Source organism: Montipora foliosa, chromosome 5 (assembly GCF_036669935.1).
Source record: "Montipora foliosa isolate CH-2021 chromosome 5, ASM3666993v2, whole genome shotgun sequence".
Lineage (NCBI taxonomy): Eukaryota > Metazoa > Cnidaria > Anthozoa > Scleractinia > Acroporidae > Montipora > Montipora foliosa.
This window is the reverse complement of record NC_090873.1, coordinates 21,923,256-21,938,255: the sequence shown is the minus strand read 5'-3', so window position 1 is coordinate 21,938,255 and position 15,000 is coordinate 21,923,256. Positions and strand designations below refer to the sequence as shown.

The 15,000-nt window shown below is 38.6% G+C and overlaps 2 protein-coding genes across 2 annotated transcripts in view; one reads left to right on the top strand and one right to left on the bottom strand.

Annotated features, from left to right (window-relative positions):
* Positions 1–2,758, bottom strand: part of LOC138002434 (uncharacterized) — a 3,300-nt gene extending 542 nt beyond the window's left edge. Inside the window, exon 1 of the mRNA XM_068848474.1 lies at positions 1–2,758. This exon is cut by the window's left edge and continues 542 nt beyond it. Within this exon, the coding sequence (XP_068704575.1) occupies positions 1–2,758 (2,758 nt within the window).
* Positions 2,759–4,757: 1,999 nt separating this feature from the next.
* The window catches only part of LOC138002433 (leucine-rich repeat-containing protein 15-like), a 37,193-nt gene continuing 26,950 nt past the window's right edge, over positions 4,758–15,000 (top strand). Inside the window, exons 1-4 of the mRNA XM_068848473.1 lie at positions 4,758–4,771; positions 6,619–6,690; positions 8,019–8,090; positions 10,033–10,104. Coding sequence (XP_068704574.1) covers positions 4,758–4,771; positions 6,619–6,690; positions 8,019–8,090; positions 10,033–10,104 — 230 coding nt within the window. The remainder of the gene's footprint in view (positions 4,772–6,618; positions 6,691–8,018; positions 8,091–10,032; positions 10,105–15,000) is intronic.

Here is a 15,000-nt window from a genome sequence, read left to right as displayed (position 1 = left end):
GTGAGCAGCCACAAAGTACGTGTGATACACTCTCCTGTTTCTCAGAATAGAGTCGGCAGGACAGTTCTACTTCTTCGTGCAACTTCTGGGATCTGTAGGTCTTGGTGTTTAGGAGTTGTTGCCTGATACTTGTGTCGATTGACATTACAATGTCTGGAATGTTCTTCCACTGTTTAAAGATGCCATATGAATTATTTGATATTTGGGGATCATTCCATTGTTGAGTCACAAATTTCCCAACCCAGGGCTGTCTCTGTGTATCTCTCATGTGCCTGTCGGAGTTCGCCTTATATATAATGCTCTTTACTTTGTATGGTTCCTTACCGCTTACGCGCATTTCTTTGTCGCCGTTTCTCAAGATTGTTTTTCCGTTTTCAAAATCACACTCTATGTTCAGTTCTTCTGCGTACTTCTTGGCATCTTTAAATATAGATCTTAAATGGCTTTGTTCTTTTTTCAGCTGGAATGACTTTACGAGTTTGATATGCTGGTCTTTTGAGTTGTTAATGTAGTTCGCTATTTTTAACTTGGTGTTCTTGTACAATGTTTCTAATTCCACTAATCCTTTCCCTCCTTGTTGTGGCTGTAAGTAAAGCAATGGTGTTGATTCATGCTTATGCTTTCCACTACAGTCATTGATCACTTTCCTTGTTAGCCTGTCGAGTTCTTTGAGGTGACTAAGACACCAATCGGTGGTCCATATATAGTACTGTAAGACAGGTACGGCATAAACATTGGTTGCACGAACTTTTCGTGGTATTGACAATGGAGAAGTCCAAACTGCCCAAAGCCGATTCTCGTACTGATTGGAAGCCTCTTCAGTAACTTCATCCTCTAGATGCTGAGTATTCTGGTACTTTCCTAAGAATTTGTAATGATCTTCGCTGCCTATCACTGGGATGGAGCAGTCGTTACTTACAGGCATTTCTGAGGTGCTGTCGTTGGGTGCCAGTTTTCCTCGTTTCATATGTATTGCAGCGCACTTGTTAATTCCCCATTCTAAGCCAATGTCTGCAAAGATCTTCTTCAGCTTGCTTGTCACAGTTACTGCCTTTTGTTCAGATCGATGATAAGTTTTCAAATCATCAACAAAAAGGGCGTGGGTGATTTTTCTGTCTGGGGCATGTGATAGTTTATATCCTTCTGTGCTCCTAAGGTACCATGCAATTGGGTTAAGTGATAGAGTAAAAAGCCGTACACAAAAAGAGTCTCCTCGTAGAATTCCCCTGTTGACCTTGATGGGGCCAATGATTTCTTTGACCTTGTTAGTGGTTACTCCCAGATTGATGTTCCATGTTTTCATAATAGATTTAATAAGATGTATGAGGTCTGCATTTATGCCATGCATTTCAAGGGTTTTGATAATCCACTGGTGTGAGACGGAATCGAATGCCTTTTTTACGTCTACCCAAGTGCAGGATAGGTTTTTCTTGTGGAAGTGGGCGTCTTCTAATATCATCTTATTAATCAGCAGATTATCTATGGTGCCCATTGATTTTGCTTTGCCTCCTCTTTGATCGATTTGCATTAGATTGTTCTTGTCCTCGTGTAGCTGTAGTTGATGGTCAATCACTGACGTGATGAGCTTGTACAAGGTGTTTAAACAGGTTATTGGACAGTGGTCAGGAGCGGATGGGTTGTCCTTCTTCGGAATCATAACACTTCTTCCTACGGTAAGCCAAGCTGGTATCCCTAGTCTCTCTGTAAGTATAATGTTCAGTGCTGTTGCGATGTCTCCATGAAAGGTATCCATTTTCTTTATCCAATAGTTGGTGATTTTATCTTTACCTGGCGAAGACCAATTTCTCTTGTTTTTAATACTGTTGGTGATTATTTCTTTAGTTATCGTTATAGGTCCGCTTGGGTAGGTAATGTGCTGTTTAAGGGCAGTTTCAATATCCTTTATCCAATCTGCTTCAATAGGTACTTCGCTTGCACTCTCCCATATTGGTCTCCAGAATCGTTCGAATTCTTCTCTTGTTATTGTTGCGGGGGTAGCATCTTGACTAGTTGAGGGTGGCTTTTCTTTACCAGTATACTGTGGGTGATGGTTTGCTTCTGTTGATTTGATAATGTTGTTTAAATGGCTGTAGAACGAACCTTCATCTACATCAAACCACTGGTTGGTCTTGAATCTTTCATGAGCTGTCTTCTTTCTTTCTTTCTGTCTTTTCAGGGCTCGAATGGCATTAATCTTCCTTTCCTTTAAGATTGTCAAGCTTGCGATGGTTATTCTTCCTTTAATTTCTTTGATCATCCAGAATTGATTTTTCTTCATATTTGGCGTAAGTTCACAATTGTCACGTATCCTCTTCAGCTCTTCGCATATCTGAGAGGTATGTTTTCGCAGATTGTTCATTTTTCTTTCCATGTTAATCATCCATCGCGGTTTCCCACAACTTTTTCTTTCTTTATCCTCGTTCCTTTCTTTGGTGTGAATTGATTTCCATGCTTTTACAACAGAGTAAATTGAACAGTTGTATTCCCAAAGGTACTGGAGTGGGTCAATTAACGGGCTTGTTTTGATGAGCGATTTTGCAACGTATTGTAGTCGATCTATGTCTATTTTCTTGATGTAGCTTTTCTTTTTAACAAAGGTGTTTACATCTCGCTTATTCATAATCCCCATGTCTTTCACAATGTCATCATAGATACACTTGGCTGCTCGCGTTATTTGTACAATCCAACTAAGATCTTCAATTGTCCAGTCTATTGTTTGGTCTTTGTTCACTGGTTTCTCTTTGTTCTTGTAGTTCATTTGTTATGCGTACTGCACTCACCTTACAAGTTTTTTCTAGATGTGCTAATTTATCCCTTAAGTTTTGTGCAGTTTTTCCCAGACTTTCGTATCCTTTCTTTCATATCCTTTCGTATCCTTATTATTATTATTATTATTATTATTATTATTATTATTATTATTATTATTATTATTATTTGATTTCATTCTAAGAACTTTTCGGCATGCCCGGAAAACGCAGATTTTCCGGATTTTCCGGACACAAGGCTTTTCCCTGGTTCGGCTTGAGTATTATCAGCGGTCATTCCTTAATGCCATTGATGTCATTCCAATCATTATTCGGCATGCACGGTAAACGCGGATTTTCCGGATTTCTCGGTGAGAAGGCTCTTCCCTGGTTCGACTTGAGTTTTATCAGCAGTTAATCCTTAATTCCATTGATTTCAGTGCAATCACTTTTTTGGCATGCACGGAAAACGCGGATTTTCCGGACTTCCCGGACACAAGCTTCTTGCCTGGTTCGGCTTGAGTTTTATCAGCGGTCATGTTTCATGTGTATATATCATTCCTTAATGTCATTGATTTCATTCCAATCCTTTTGAGGCATGCACGGTAAACACGCATTTTCCGGATTTCTCGGCGACAAGGCTGTTCCCTGGTTCGACTTGAGTTTTATTAGCAGTGAATCCTTAATCCCATTGATTTCAGTCTAATAACTTTTCGGCATATAATACGTGCCTATCAGCAACGAAAACACTAAAGAAACCGGGACGTACGGGAAACGATCTATCTATCTATCTATCTATCTATCTATCTATCTATCTATCTAGCTAGCTATCTATCTATCTATCTATATCTATCTATCTATCGTCCAGTTAAATGTGAGGATCACTTCTACATTTCGTTTACCTTATACACTATAGCATTCGCGACATTTTAACTCTGAGCAATTTATTCATGCTAATCTGGCGTTTTTATTCATACTTGAAGATGACCTTGGACAGGTCGAAACGTCATGATTTTGTATGGCTTATTTTTATCACTAAATTATAAGTATCACCACACAGGAAAAGAAGATATTAGAGTATCACTTTAACGCTTTGGCTTTGGTTTGATAATGACTTGATAGTGTTTCAAGCCAAGGAGACGGAAGCATCGGTTTATTTAAAGACACATACAAACAAATGAGGCGAGTCACTTTGATATGGTTGATTTCGCAACTTATGCACACAGGAGATTTCGTCTTTCATACGTGTTTGTCTTTTTGGAAATCTCCCTACAAAACCCGGATTGTAAACGTAAATTTTAGAGTTTGTAAACTCGAAATTTCGAGTTTGCAAACGCAATATTTCTACATCATCGCAATTTCTAATAGTCATGGGACCTTCAAAACTTAGGAAACACGGTTTTTAAGCGGTGCTGACAACTGAGTGGCTTGGGTTCTTTGATTTACATGCACTTTGGAGCCAACCAGAAGCAGTTAAATGTTCAGAATTTTCATTTAACCTACTTTGCCCAGTTAACCGATTTCAGTTTTGCAAAGCAGTTAACATAATTTTCATTTTTACAAGGCGGTAAGAGCAGGAAGTAAACACTGACGACTCATGCTCTAACCGCGAGCTGAAGCCTCCTTGGAAGCATCTGCTTTGTTGTGAAATTATTTAAATTGAACTAATTCAGTCTTGGTCTTTCGATCACTTGTTCTGTTTTGCCTTTCATGCTTACCTTCTCAACAGCACATTCTCGTTTCGTTTATGCGTGAGGATATTAACTCAGTCCATTCACTCCTCGACGGCCCGGCTGTAGACATGTGTAGGTATGCAGGTTTGATCGGGGATTCTACGAGCTCTGAAAAGAGCTCCCGATCAATGTTCTGCATTTCTTTCAAAGAAGACATTTCAAAAGGAAGAGCTACTAGCGAAGCGCGGAGAAGCGTAGAGAAGCGTCTCTTCTCATCAAAAATGATCAGATCAGTGCGGTAAAGCTTTAGAGTTGCCCGCATCAGTAGATGCTCATTACAATGCCAATGCTTTGGTATGAACAAAGCATTTTAAAGATTTAGTATCGTCGGGTCGTGTTTATTATAAGTAAAATAGTTTGAAGGCACTTAAAAAAGTATTCATGTCACCGAAGTGTGACAAATAAAAGTCACACCTCTCTGGGTAGCACTACCTTTCAATAGCTCCTTAATATATGACGTGTGCAAAATTGTTTGTAGGGGCAGGACTATGAATTAATTACAACACTTGCGGGAAGTTTAAAATTAGCCATCTCAATCCTCGCTGGAAATTTGCAACGGCAAATTTGTATTTAATCTCAGAGGTTTGGGGGTTGGCTGCAGGAAAGGGGAAAATTATACTATTTCTACTGGTCGGAATTCCATGAAAATTCAGCAGGACCATCTTAGAGTATCAAACAAAAAAAAAAGCAATATGAATATTCATTTCCTCGCCCCTTGTTTTGCGAAGTTTTCTTTCTAAAATGGTCAAAGCCATACAAACAAATTGCCGGTCCTGCTAGGTAGAAGAACCTTTTAGTTTCAAGGGTTTCATAAGTTAGTTAGGTAGCTGTACTGGCCTTCCTTAAACTGGTCTGGCTTCTCATTCCTCTGCTGACAGCAGGTCACGGAGTGGTTGGATCTGAGGTTCAAGGGAGTGAATACCAGGGTCTGTTTCCTCACATGCGCATTCCTGAAAGGCTCCATTGCGGAGAAAGTACTGTTTTCTTTCTGCCTCAACAGGAGGGAATGTTTACACCCAGGTCAATGAAAATTCAACATCGGAGAGGATAACAGTTCAACGGCGACGATGTTTGCCTCATTGCAGATCAGCGACTTGAAACACAGGAATTCTGACGAAAGGGGGCGGCTGTCATAGGTTATGCGGCATCAAGTATCGTTGGTTCTTCCGTTCTGATCAGCTCTAATTTATCTTCTGTAACACGTTTTGACACCGGCAGGGGTCCCCGCCTTGAATTGCAGTGTCATTGTACGTGCCCCCTTTCGCTGCGGTCCCTTTCTTGACATTTTGACGCGAACCTTTTACCCAATTCCTCTATCTTCATCCGCCAAATTTACCCTAGGGGAGCTTTTGCCAGACCTGCCAAGTTCTCCATAAATTATTTGGTTCTCCTGTTCTGATCTTTTTACCAAACAGGTATCTGTTCAATATCGTTAGAGGAGTAAACCCCCTTTTTCATTCGTTGTCTATACACGAAAAATATCTGTTTATGGGACACACTGTTCTGTTTGCTAAAATCGCCATTTTTGAGTCTTCTGGCATCTATCAACTTGCCAGAACAAAAGTTCGGATTGGTTTCGCAAAGAACCTTGATCCAGTTGGAGTAACATCCTCTTCACCCTGGCATTAATCTTACTCTTCCGAGTTTTCTATCTTACAAAAGAAAACCCAGCTATTCAACTCGGAAAATGGTTGCAGGCGATACACCTGTTAGCTCTGAGCCTTTTCTATCTTTTATCCTTGAGCAACTATAGGATGTATGCTTTCAAAGAATCGTCTACCATTTTGTCAAGACACACTACAATTGTCAGAATTGATATAACAATTGAAACAAGTTTATTCATTTAATTGTTACTAATTAAGAATCTTTTGCTATGATATCACGTTCCTGTCAAACAATTTTAATTTCATGTGATATTTACTATGAAATACATGCAGTCCTCTCAACCTCACCCGTCTACGCTAATTGGCTTTCAACACTTTTTCCCTCTCACCACAGTCCAGAAGGGTCGAAATAATGCCTGGAGAGACTGAGCTCTCCTAACACTTTAATAGGTTTTCCTGGAGTGGTCGTACTTCTCATATTTAAGTTTATTCTGCTAGTAAGCGTATGAAAGCCTTAAGGTTCTGATTTGTTGGTAGGTCCTTGAGTGGCAACCAGCTGAACAAACTGCCCGGAGGTGTGTTTGATAAAAATACCCAGCTAAAGAACCTGTAAGTACTTCTATAATTAATGTAATCAAGAAATGCTGGAAAAAAAGGAAACAAATGACTTCACGTGCACAACATTAATAATTGTTTAAAGCTGTCTTAACTTTGTTGATACATGTTTAACTTAATTAGCGCATGCGATGTTTATCATTGCTTCTTATACCTTGCAAAGAATGGCAAAAAACGTATAAGAAAACCAACTATGAAGTAATTTGTCTTTCTTTTTAAAATATAGTTTTGCTTCTGCTTGTTTTTTAGAGCATGCACGATAGGAGCATTTGGATGGCTCGCTGACTTTGCCTTTATCTTACAATTTGCTGGTTTTGATTCCAAAACCGTTCTTGCTTTTACTAACTAGACCTTTGTTATACTTCCTCTTTCTTAAATACCATTTAACGTGATTTCAAGGTACCGATGATACCGCGAAAGAAATTACTCTCATGATATTTATTCTTTTTTTCATTTTGCCTAATATTTTGGAATCACTGAAACAAAAAAGAACTGAAAAATCCATTTCAATTGAAGGTTTAGTTTCAAATTGGAGTTAACTTTAGTATGCCTTTACAGAACATATTACTTAATGTGTGTACAGGCTAGACTTGTTATTTGACGTTTTTTTCGTAGATGCAAATGTCAATTCATAAAAGGGTTACTTCCTCCCAAATCACTGCGGGGGCAACATGGGCCCAGGAATACGCCCTTCGTCTATCCTAATCAAAGAAATGTTTATGATATAACAAATACATGAAATTTTTCAAGCAAATGGTTAGACTTTCAATTTTTCTCGTAAAAGGACTATAAACCGTAGGCCCCGCATCACAACCCCTGTTATTGAAACGCTGTGGGACGTTAGAGATTCCACAAACTATTCAAATCATTTAGGGCATAGAGTTCCCAGTGTTGCGGCCTGGCCTTTTCTTCAGCAATATGGTTGGCTTGGCGTAATCTTCTGAATGGATGTACGCTTTCAAAGAGTCGTCTACCATTTTGTCAAGACACATTAAAAATAACAGAATTAATATCACAATCGAAACACGTTTATTCATTTCGTTATTGCAAATGAAGAATCTTTTGCTATGATATCACGTTCCTGTCAAACAATTTTAATTTGATGCCATATTTAGTATGAAAAACATGCAGTCCTCTCAACCACAACCGTCTACGCTAATTGACTTTCAACACTTTTCCCCTCTCACTACAGTTTAGAAGGGTCCAAATAATGTCTGGAGAGACTGAGCTCTCCTAAGACTTTGATAGGTTTGTAGTTCTCATAATAAAGTTTATTCTGTTGGCAAGCCTATGAAAGCCTTAATGTTCTGATTTGATTGTAGGTTCCTATATGACAACCAGCTGAACAAACTTCCCGGAGGTGTGTTTGATAGCAATACCCAGCTACAGCTCCTGTAAGTACTTCTATCATTGATATAATCAGGAAATGCTGAAAAAGAAAAAAAATGACTTCAAATGCGTAACACATATTTTAAAACGCTTTCTGTGCTTGTACACGCATACGTTCTGTCTATAGACACCATAATTAAAAAATCTTTTCGCATAACATTAATAATTATTTAAAAGCTGTGTTAATTTTGTTGATACATGTATATAGTTAACTTAATTAGCGCATATGATGTTTACAATTGCTTGTTATACCTTGCAAGGAATGGCAATATGAGAATACCAACTATGAAGTAATTTGTCTTTTTTTTTTTAACATAGTTTTGCTTCAGCTCGTTTTTTGGAGCATGCATGATATGAGCATTTCGCGGGCTCGCTGACTTTGCCTTCATTTTACGATTTGCTGGTTTTGATTCCAAAACCGTTCTTGCTTTTGCCAACTCGACCTTTGTTATACTTCCTCTTTCTTAAATACCATTTAACGTGATTTAAAGCTACCGATGATACCGCAAAAGAAATTGCTCTCATGATATTTATTCTTTTTTTCATATTGCCTAATATTTTGGAATCACTGAAACAAAAAAGAACTGAAAAATCCATTTCAATTGAAGGTTTAGTTTCAAATTGGAGTTAATTTTACTATGCCTTTACAGAACATATTACTTAATGTGTGTACAGGCTAGACTTGTTATTTGACGTTTTTTTCGTAAACGCAAATGTCAATTCATGAAAGGGTTATTTCCTCCCAAATCACTGCGAGGGCAACATGGGCCCAGGAATACGCCCTTCGCCTATCCTAATCAAAGAAATGTTTATGATATAACAAATACATGAAATTTTTCATGCAAATGGTTAGACTCTCAATTTTTCTCGTAAAAGGACTATAAACGGTAAGCCCCGCCTCACAACCCTTAATCCTTGAAACGCTGTGGGACGTTAGAGATTCCACAAACTATTCAAATAGATTTGGGCATAGAGTTCCCAGTGTTGTGGCCTGGCCTTTTCTTCAGCAATGTGGTTGGCTTGGCGTAATCTTCTGCATGGACTACTGATCGATGAGACCACATAATAGAAAACAGACAGTAGTCAAATTGAAGGAGTCCAAGTAATGAAACTGGTAAACAAACATCTATTTAAAGTAAGGCGTATTTTGGTCTCGGTGAAAGAGATCATCGCATTCATAAAGCAACAAGAGTATTTTGGGAAGAAACCTGAAAATTTTTGTTTCTTCTGTTCTGATTTTGTGCGAAACAGTTATCTGTTCAATATATCGTTAGAAGAGAAAACCCCCTTTTTCATTCGTTGTCTATACACGAAAAATATTCATTTAGTATAGGACACAGTTCTGTTTGCTAAAATCGCCATTTTTGAGTCTTCTCGTTTCTATCAACTTGCCAGAACAAAAGTTCGGATTGATTTCACAAAGAACCATGATCCAGTTGGATCCTGCTGATTTTTTGTCTTACAAAAGAAAACCCAGCTATTCAACTCGGAAAATGGTTGCAGGCGATACACCTGTTAGCTCTAAGCCTTTTTTATCTTTTATCGTTGAGCAAATATAGGATGTACGCTTTCAAAGAGTCGTGTACCATTTTGTCAAGACACATTACAAATAACAGAATTAATATCACAATCGAAACATGTTTATTCATTTCATTATTGCTAATTAAGAATCTTTTGCTATGATATCACGTTCCTGTCAAACAATTTTAATTTGATGCCATATTTAGTATGAAACACATGCAGTCCTCTAAACCTAACCCGTCTACGCTAATTGGCTTTCAACACTTTTCCCCTCTCACCACAGTTTAGAAGGGTCCAAATAATGTCTGGAGAGACTGAGCTCTCCTAAGACTTTGATAGGTTTGCCTGGAGTGGTCGTAGTTCTCATAATAAAGTTTATTCTGTCGGCAAGCGTATGAAAGCCTTAATGTTCTGATTTGTTTGTAGGTACCTATATGACAACCAGCTGAACAAACTGCCCGCAGGTGTGTTTGACAACAATACCCAGCTACAATTCCTGTAAGTACTTGTATCATTAATATAATCAAGAAATGCTGAAAAAAGAAAAAATTGACTTCAAATGCATAACACATATTTTGAAACGCTTTCTGTGCTTGCACACACAGGCGTTCTGTGTCTATAGACACCATAAGTAAAAAATCTTTCCGCATAACATTAATAATTGTTTAAAAGCTGCGTTAATTTTGTTGATACATGTATATAGTTAACTTAATTAGCATATATGATGTTTATAATTGCTTCTTATACCTTGCAAGGAATGGCAAAAAAATGTATATGAGAATACCAACTATGAAGTAATTTGTCTTTTTTTTAAAATATAGTTTTGCTTCAGCTCGTTTTTTAGAGCATGCATGATATGAGCATTTGGCGGGCTCGCTGACTTTGCCTTTATTTTACGATTTGCTGGTTTTGATTCCAAAACCGTTGTTGCTTTTACGAACTCGACCTTTGTTATACTTCCTCTTTCTTAAATTTCATTTAACGTGATTTAAAGCTACCGATGATACCGCAAAAGAAATTGCTGTCATGATATTTAGTTCCGAATTCCGAGCGGGACAGACTGGACCTTAATGGATGATTCGAGAACTATTGTTCCTAAAATTGTGTTCCTTTCTATCACATGGGAACCAATTGTTCCGAGCGGAACAATTTAGTTCTTTAGGTGCGGTTTGGTAACTATTGTTCCTAAAAATGTTTTCCTTTTCATAACATGGCAACGTGTTTTTTATAAAAAATACGGAACAAAATGGTCGTTTAGTGTTAAATTAGAACCAATTGTTCCGAGTTCCGAATTCCAAGCGGAACAGATTGGACCTTAATGTACGATTCGAGAACTATTGTTCCTAAAATTGTGTTCCTTTTGATAACATGGGAACGTGTTTCTTTTATAAAAATACGGAACAAAATGGTCCTTTAGTGTTAAAGTGGAACCAATTGTTCCGAGTTCCGAATTACGAGCGGAACAAATTGGTCCTTTATCTTTGATTTAAAATCAAATTGTACCAATAACGCGTTAATCCTTTGTCATTATTTGAAGAGCATTTGTTCGTACTCGTGATTTGCCAAAAGGCTTTATCGTTTCGTTTTGCGACAAGAGCAACGTTTGTTGTACATTGTATGTTTTCGCAGCGCTTCGCTTGCATTGCTCAATTTCTGTCCTTTTCTCGGCTGTTCCTAAGGAACAATTGTTCCCTTTTTAGCTGTTACCGTTGAATCGCGTTTGTAACCTTACTAATATGTATGTCATAATAATGCGTGCAATGAAGGAGTAACTGAAATGACAATAATCCAAAACTTTTTGCCAATTTATGGGCAACACGTCTCTTGCTGGTTCCGATTGGTTAGTTCCGTTGTTATAATATCGGCCTTTGTTGAATGAGACAAACGAACGCGCTCTTTTAAATACATTCATTTCCTCTCACTAAGAAAAATGAGTAAAGCAAACAAGATTGAGTGGTCTAATATCGATGGTGCATTGCCTAAAGCAAAACGTCTCCACCTAGAAAAAGACGATGTCGACAGTTTGTACCATTGCCCGATCCATCTGTGCGAACATGAAGGATTTCAAAGCCAACGCGGGTGTAGAAAACACTTCAACAAGAAGCATAGTTGGTTATTTTATTTCGACGAAAAACCCCGCATAGACTTGAAGCTTGCCGCAAACTCTTCAAAAGTGCCAACGAAATCGTGCGCCTCGAGTACAGTTGTTGATGATGTATCGTCTACACGTTCAAAACCCGGCACTAGATCAATGCCGTCTTCTCATCTTCCAGTCAAATTGGCGAGCAATTTACGAGTTGGCTTGCTGGCAGTGGCGGCGGTTACAAGAAAGATCGTCCCGCTCAGCAAATTGTCAATAGATGCTTGAAATTTCTCAAGTTTTGCTGCGAAGAGGAGGAGGAATTAAATTTCGAAGTAATGGATTTTAGCCTGTGCTCTCCAAGCCTGTTGTTTAAGTTTATTGACTATTTAGAAGAGGAGTGCAAGCTCGGACATGGCGGGAGATTGGGTTACATAGATGCCATTTCGGAGTTGATCAACTTCGGAAAAGTCAACGGTGCATCGGATGGAGTTCTTAGAAAATTGTCTGCCACGGAATTGTACATCAAAAGAACGTGCAAGACAGTGTCGAAGATGATGAGATTACAATGGACGCAAGATCTCGATGTCGAATCATTAGAGGCCAGGGGCCACTGGGAAAGCATGGAGAGCTGTTAGAAGACATGTCTTTTCACTTGCCTCGCTACGAACAAACCGTGAAAACGTGTCAAAATGACCCCGGGCAAGTGAATCCCTCGGACCTGACATTTGCAACAAAATTTTTTGCCACCTACTTGTTCATCAAAGTGAGAGGATCGCGTCCCATGACTTGTCAATATCTCACAGTTGACATGGTAAAGGCAGCAAAGGCGAACCGGGGTTTCATCGATCAGAAAACCTTTAAAACGGCATGCAAATCCTCGACGGCTACATTAATCTCGTGAGGCCTTTGCTCAAACCCTAGTGCGAGTTTGTTTTGGTCACCAAAAACGGAAGCCAACACAATAAATTGGGCAACGAGATAAGCAAATTCGTGTTTGACGCTATTGGCAAATACATTCACCCCACGCGTTGTCACCAAATCGACGAGACGCAAAGTCTTGAAGCGCTTAACGACAAAGAGCACCAATTATTGTCTGAAGACCAAAGGCATAGCTCTGTCGTTGCCAAAGTGCACTATCAGAAGCGGCGATCGCGCGAAGTTGTTGTAAAGGCCTACGAGTGTCTTCAAAAGTTACAGGGGAATAAAGGCTCAGAGGTGGAAATCGAAGTAAACACTAGATTTGGCAGCTCAGGTTCCACAGCCACTTTTGAGCCAGCCATTGAATGTGCACGATCAGAACACGCGCGGCCCAAAATCGATACTCCGCCCTACTCAAATCGTTTATTTAGCCAGGGCCATCAACGTCGACCGTTGAGATTTACGACAGACGAAGACGATTTTTTAAAGAGGGGTATCGATAAGCACGGATTTGGACAATGGACTGCTATTTTGAGAGACCCAGATTTTCGTTTTGAAAAAGGCAGGTTGGCCGATTCTTTGAAGAAGAGGGCCGAACTTAGGTTTCTGCCAAATGAAAAACGTTCGGGGACTATTGGCTGAAAGACTAGTAAGGCGCGGCAAAGAATTTGAGTGTTCTTTCAGAATCTGATCAAAAGGGTCGTGTTAAGCCAAAGTCACTTCAGTGAGTTTCGAGTTTCAAAGAGAAGGAAAAAGGAACTCTGAACTCCAAATGTTTCGCGGCAGCTTTAATAGGAAACACAACTTAAAATGTACTTCGGTTTTAACCTGTTGAAATTAAACGAGCAACTGAAATTGGACTCCTCCTTTGTTCACGTCACTGAGATCAGGCTCAGTGACACATGCTTGTAATCTTAGCAACGTTTTACTGGATATTGAAAATTTATTAGGTTTCTGGCAACGAACACGACATCGATGCAAAAGAGCAAACTTTCTGTGATCAATTAAAATTCCAAAACAAGCGAGTTACACTATTCGTCCTACCAAGCAACTTAAAAAATAACTGTTTCCGCAAAAACCGTCTTTTTCTGCGTATGTTAAAAAAATGTTTGACTAAAATCTAGTGTATTTCTGCTTCACTAGTACTGTTGTTAAGCTAAACGAGTGAAGCAGCACGTTGCCTGGAAATCCAGAAAATCCGCGTTTTCTGTGCATGCCAAAGAGTTATTGGAATGAAATCAATGACCTTAAGGAATGACCACTGATAAAACTAAAGTCGAACCAAGGAAGAGCCTTGTCGCCGGGAAATAAGGAAAATCCACGTTTTCTGCGCATGCCGAAAAGCTGTTTGACTAAAATCAATGACATGAAAGCTTGACTGCTGATAAAACTCAAGCCGAAACAGGGCAGAAACTTGTACCCGGGAAATCAGGAAAATCCGCGTTTTCCGCGCATGCCGAAAAGCTGTTTGACTAAAATCAACGACATGAAGGCTTGAATGCTGATAAAACTCAAGCCGAACAAGGAAAGAAACTTGTGCCCGGAAAATCCGGAAAATCCGCGTTTTCCGTGCGTGCCAAAAAGTCTTTGAACTGAAATCAATGTTATTAAGGAATGACCGCTGATAAAACTCAAGTCGAACCAGGGAAGAGCCTAATAATAATAATAATAATAATAATAATAATAATAATAATAATAATAATAATAATAATGAATGAAATCAAAGGCATTAAGGAATGACCGCTGATAAAACTGAAGCTGAACCAGAGAGGAGCCTTGTCTGGGAAATCCGGATAAACCGCCTTTTCCATGAATGCCGAAAAGTTCTTAGAATGAAATCAAATAATAATAATAATAATAATGATAATAATAATAATAATAATAATAATAATAATAATAATAATAATAATAATAATAATAATAATAATAATAATGAACGAAATTAAAGGCATTAAGGAATGGCATTAAGGAAGAGCCTTGTGTCCGGGAAATCCGGATAATCCGCCTTTTCCGTGCATGCCGAAAAGTTATTCACACCACAGGTATATATATATACTTACAGAAAAAAAGACAAGAATTTTATATATTATATTATAATAGATTAACATGGAATAACATTAAATATTCATATATCCGGGAAATGCGTGAAATCCGTATTTTCCGTGGTCAAGTAAAAGTTTGTGACAGACAGCAGTCAGTCGTTACTACAAGTTTAATCATTAAATATTCATGTCTCCAACAAATCCGTGAAATCCGCCATTTCCGTAATCACCAAAATAGTTTACCTGTCGTGTGAATAACTTTTCGGCATGCACGGAAAAGGCAGATTTTCCGGAATTCCCGGACACAAGGCTCTTCCCTGGTTTGGCTTGAGTTTTATCAACGGTCATTCC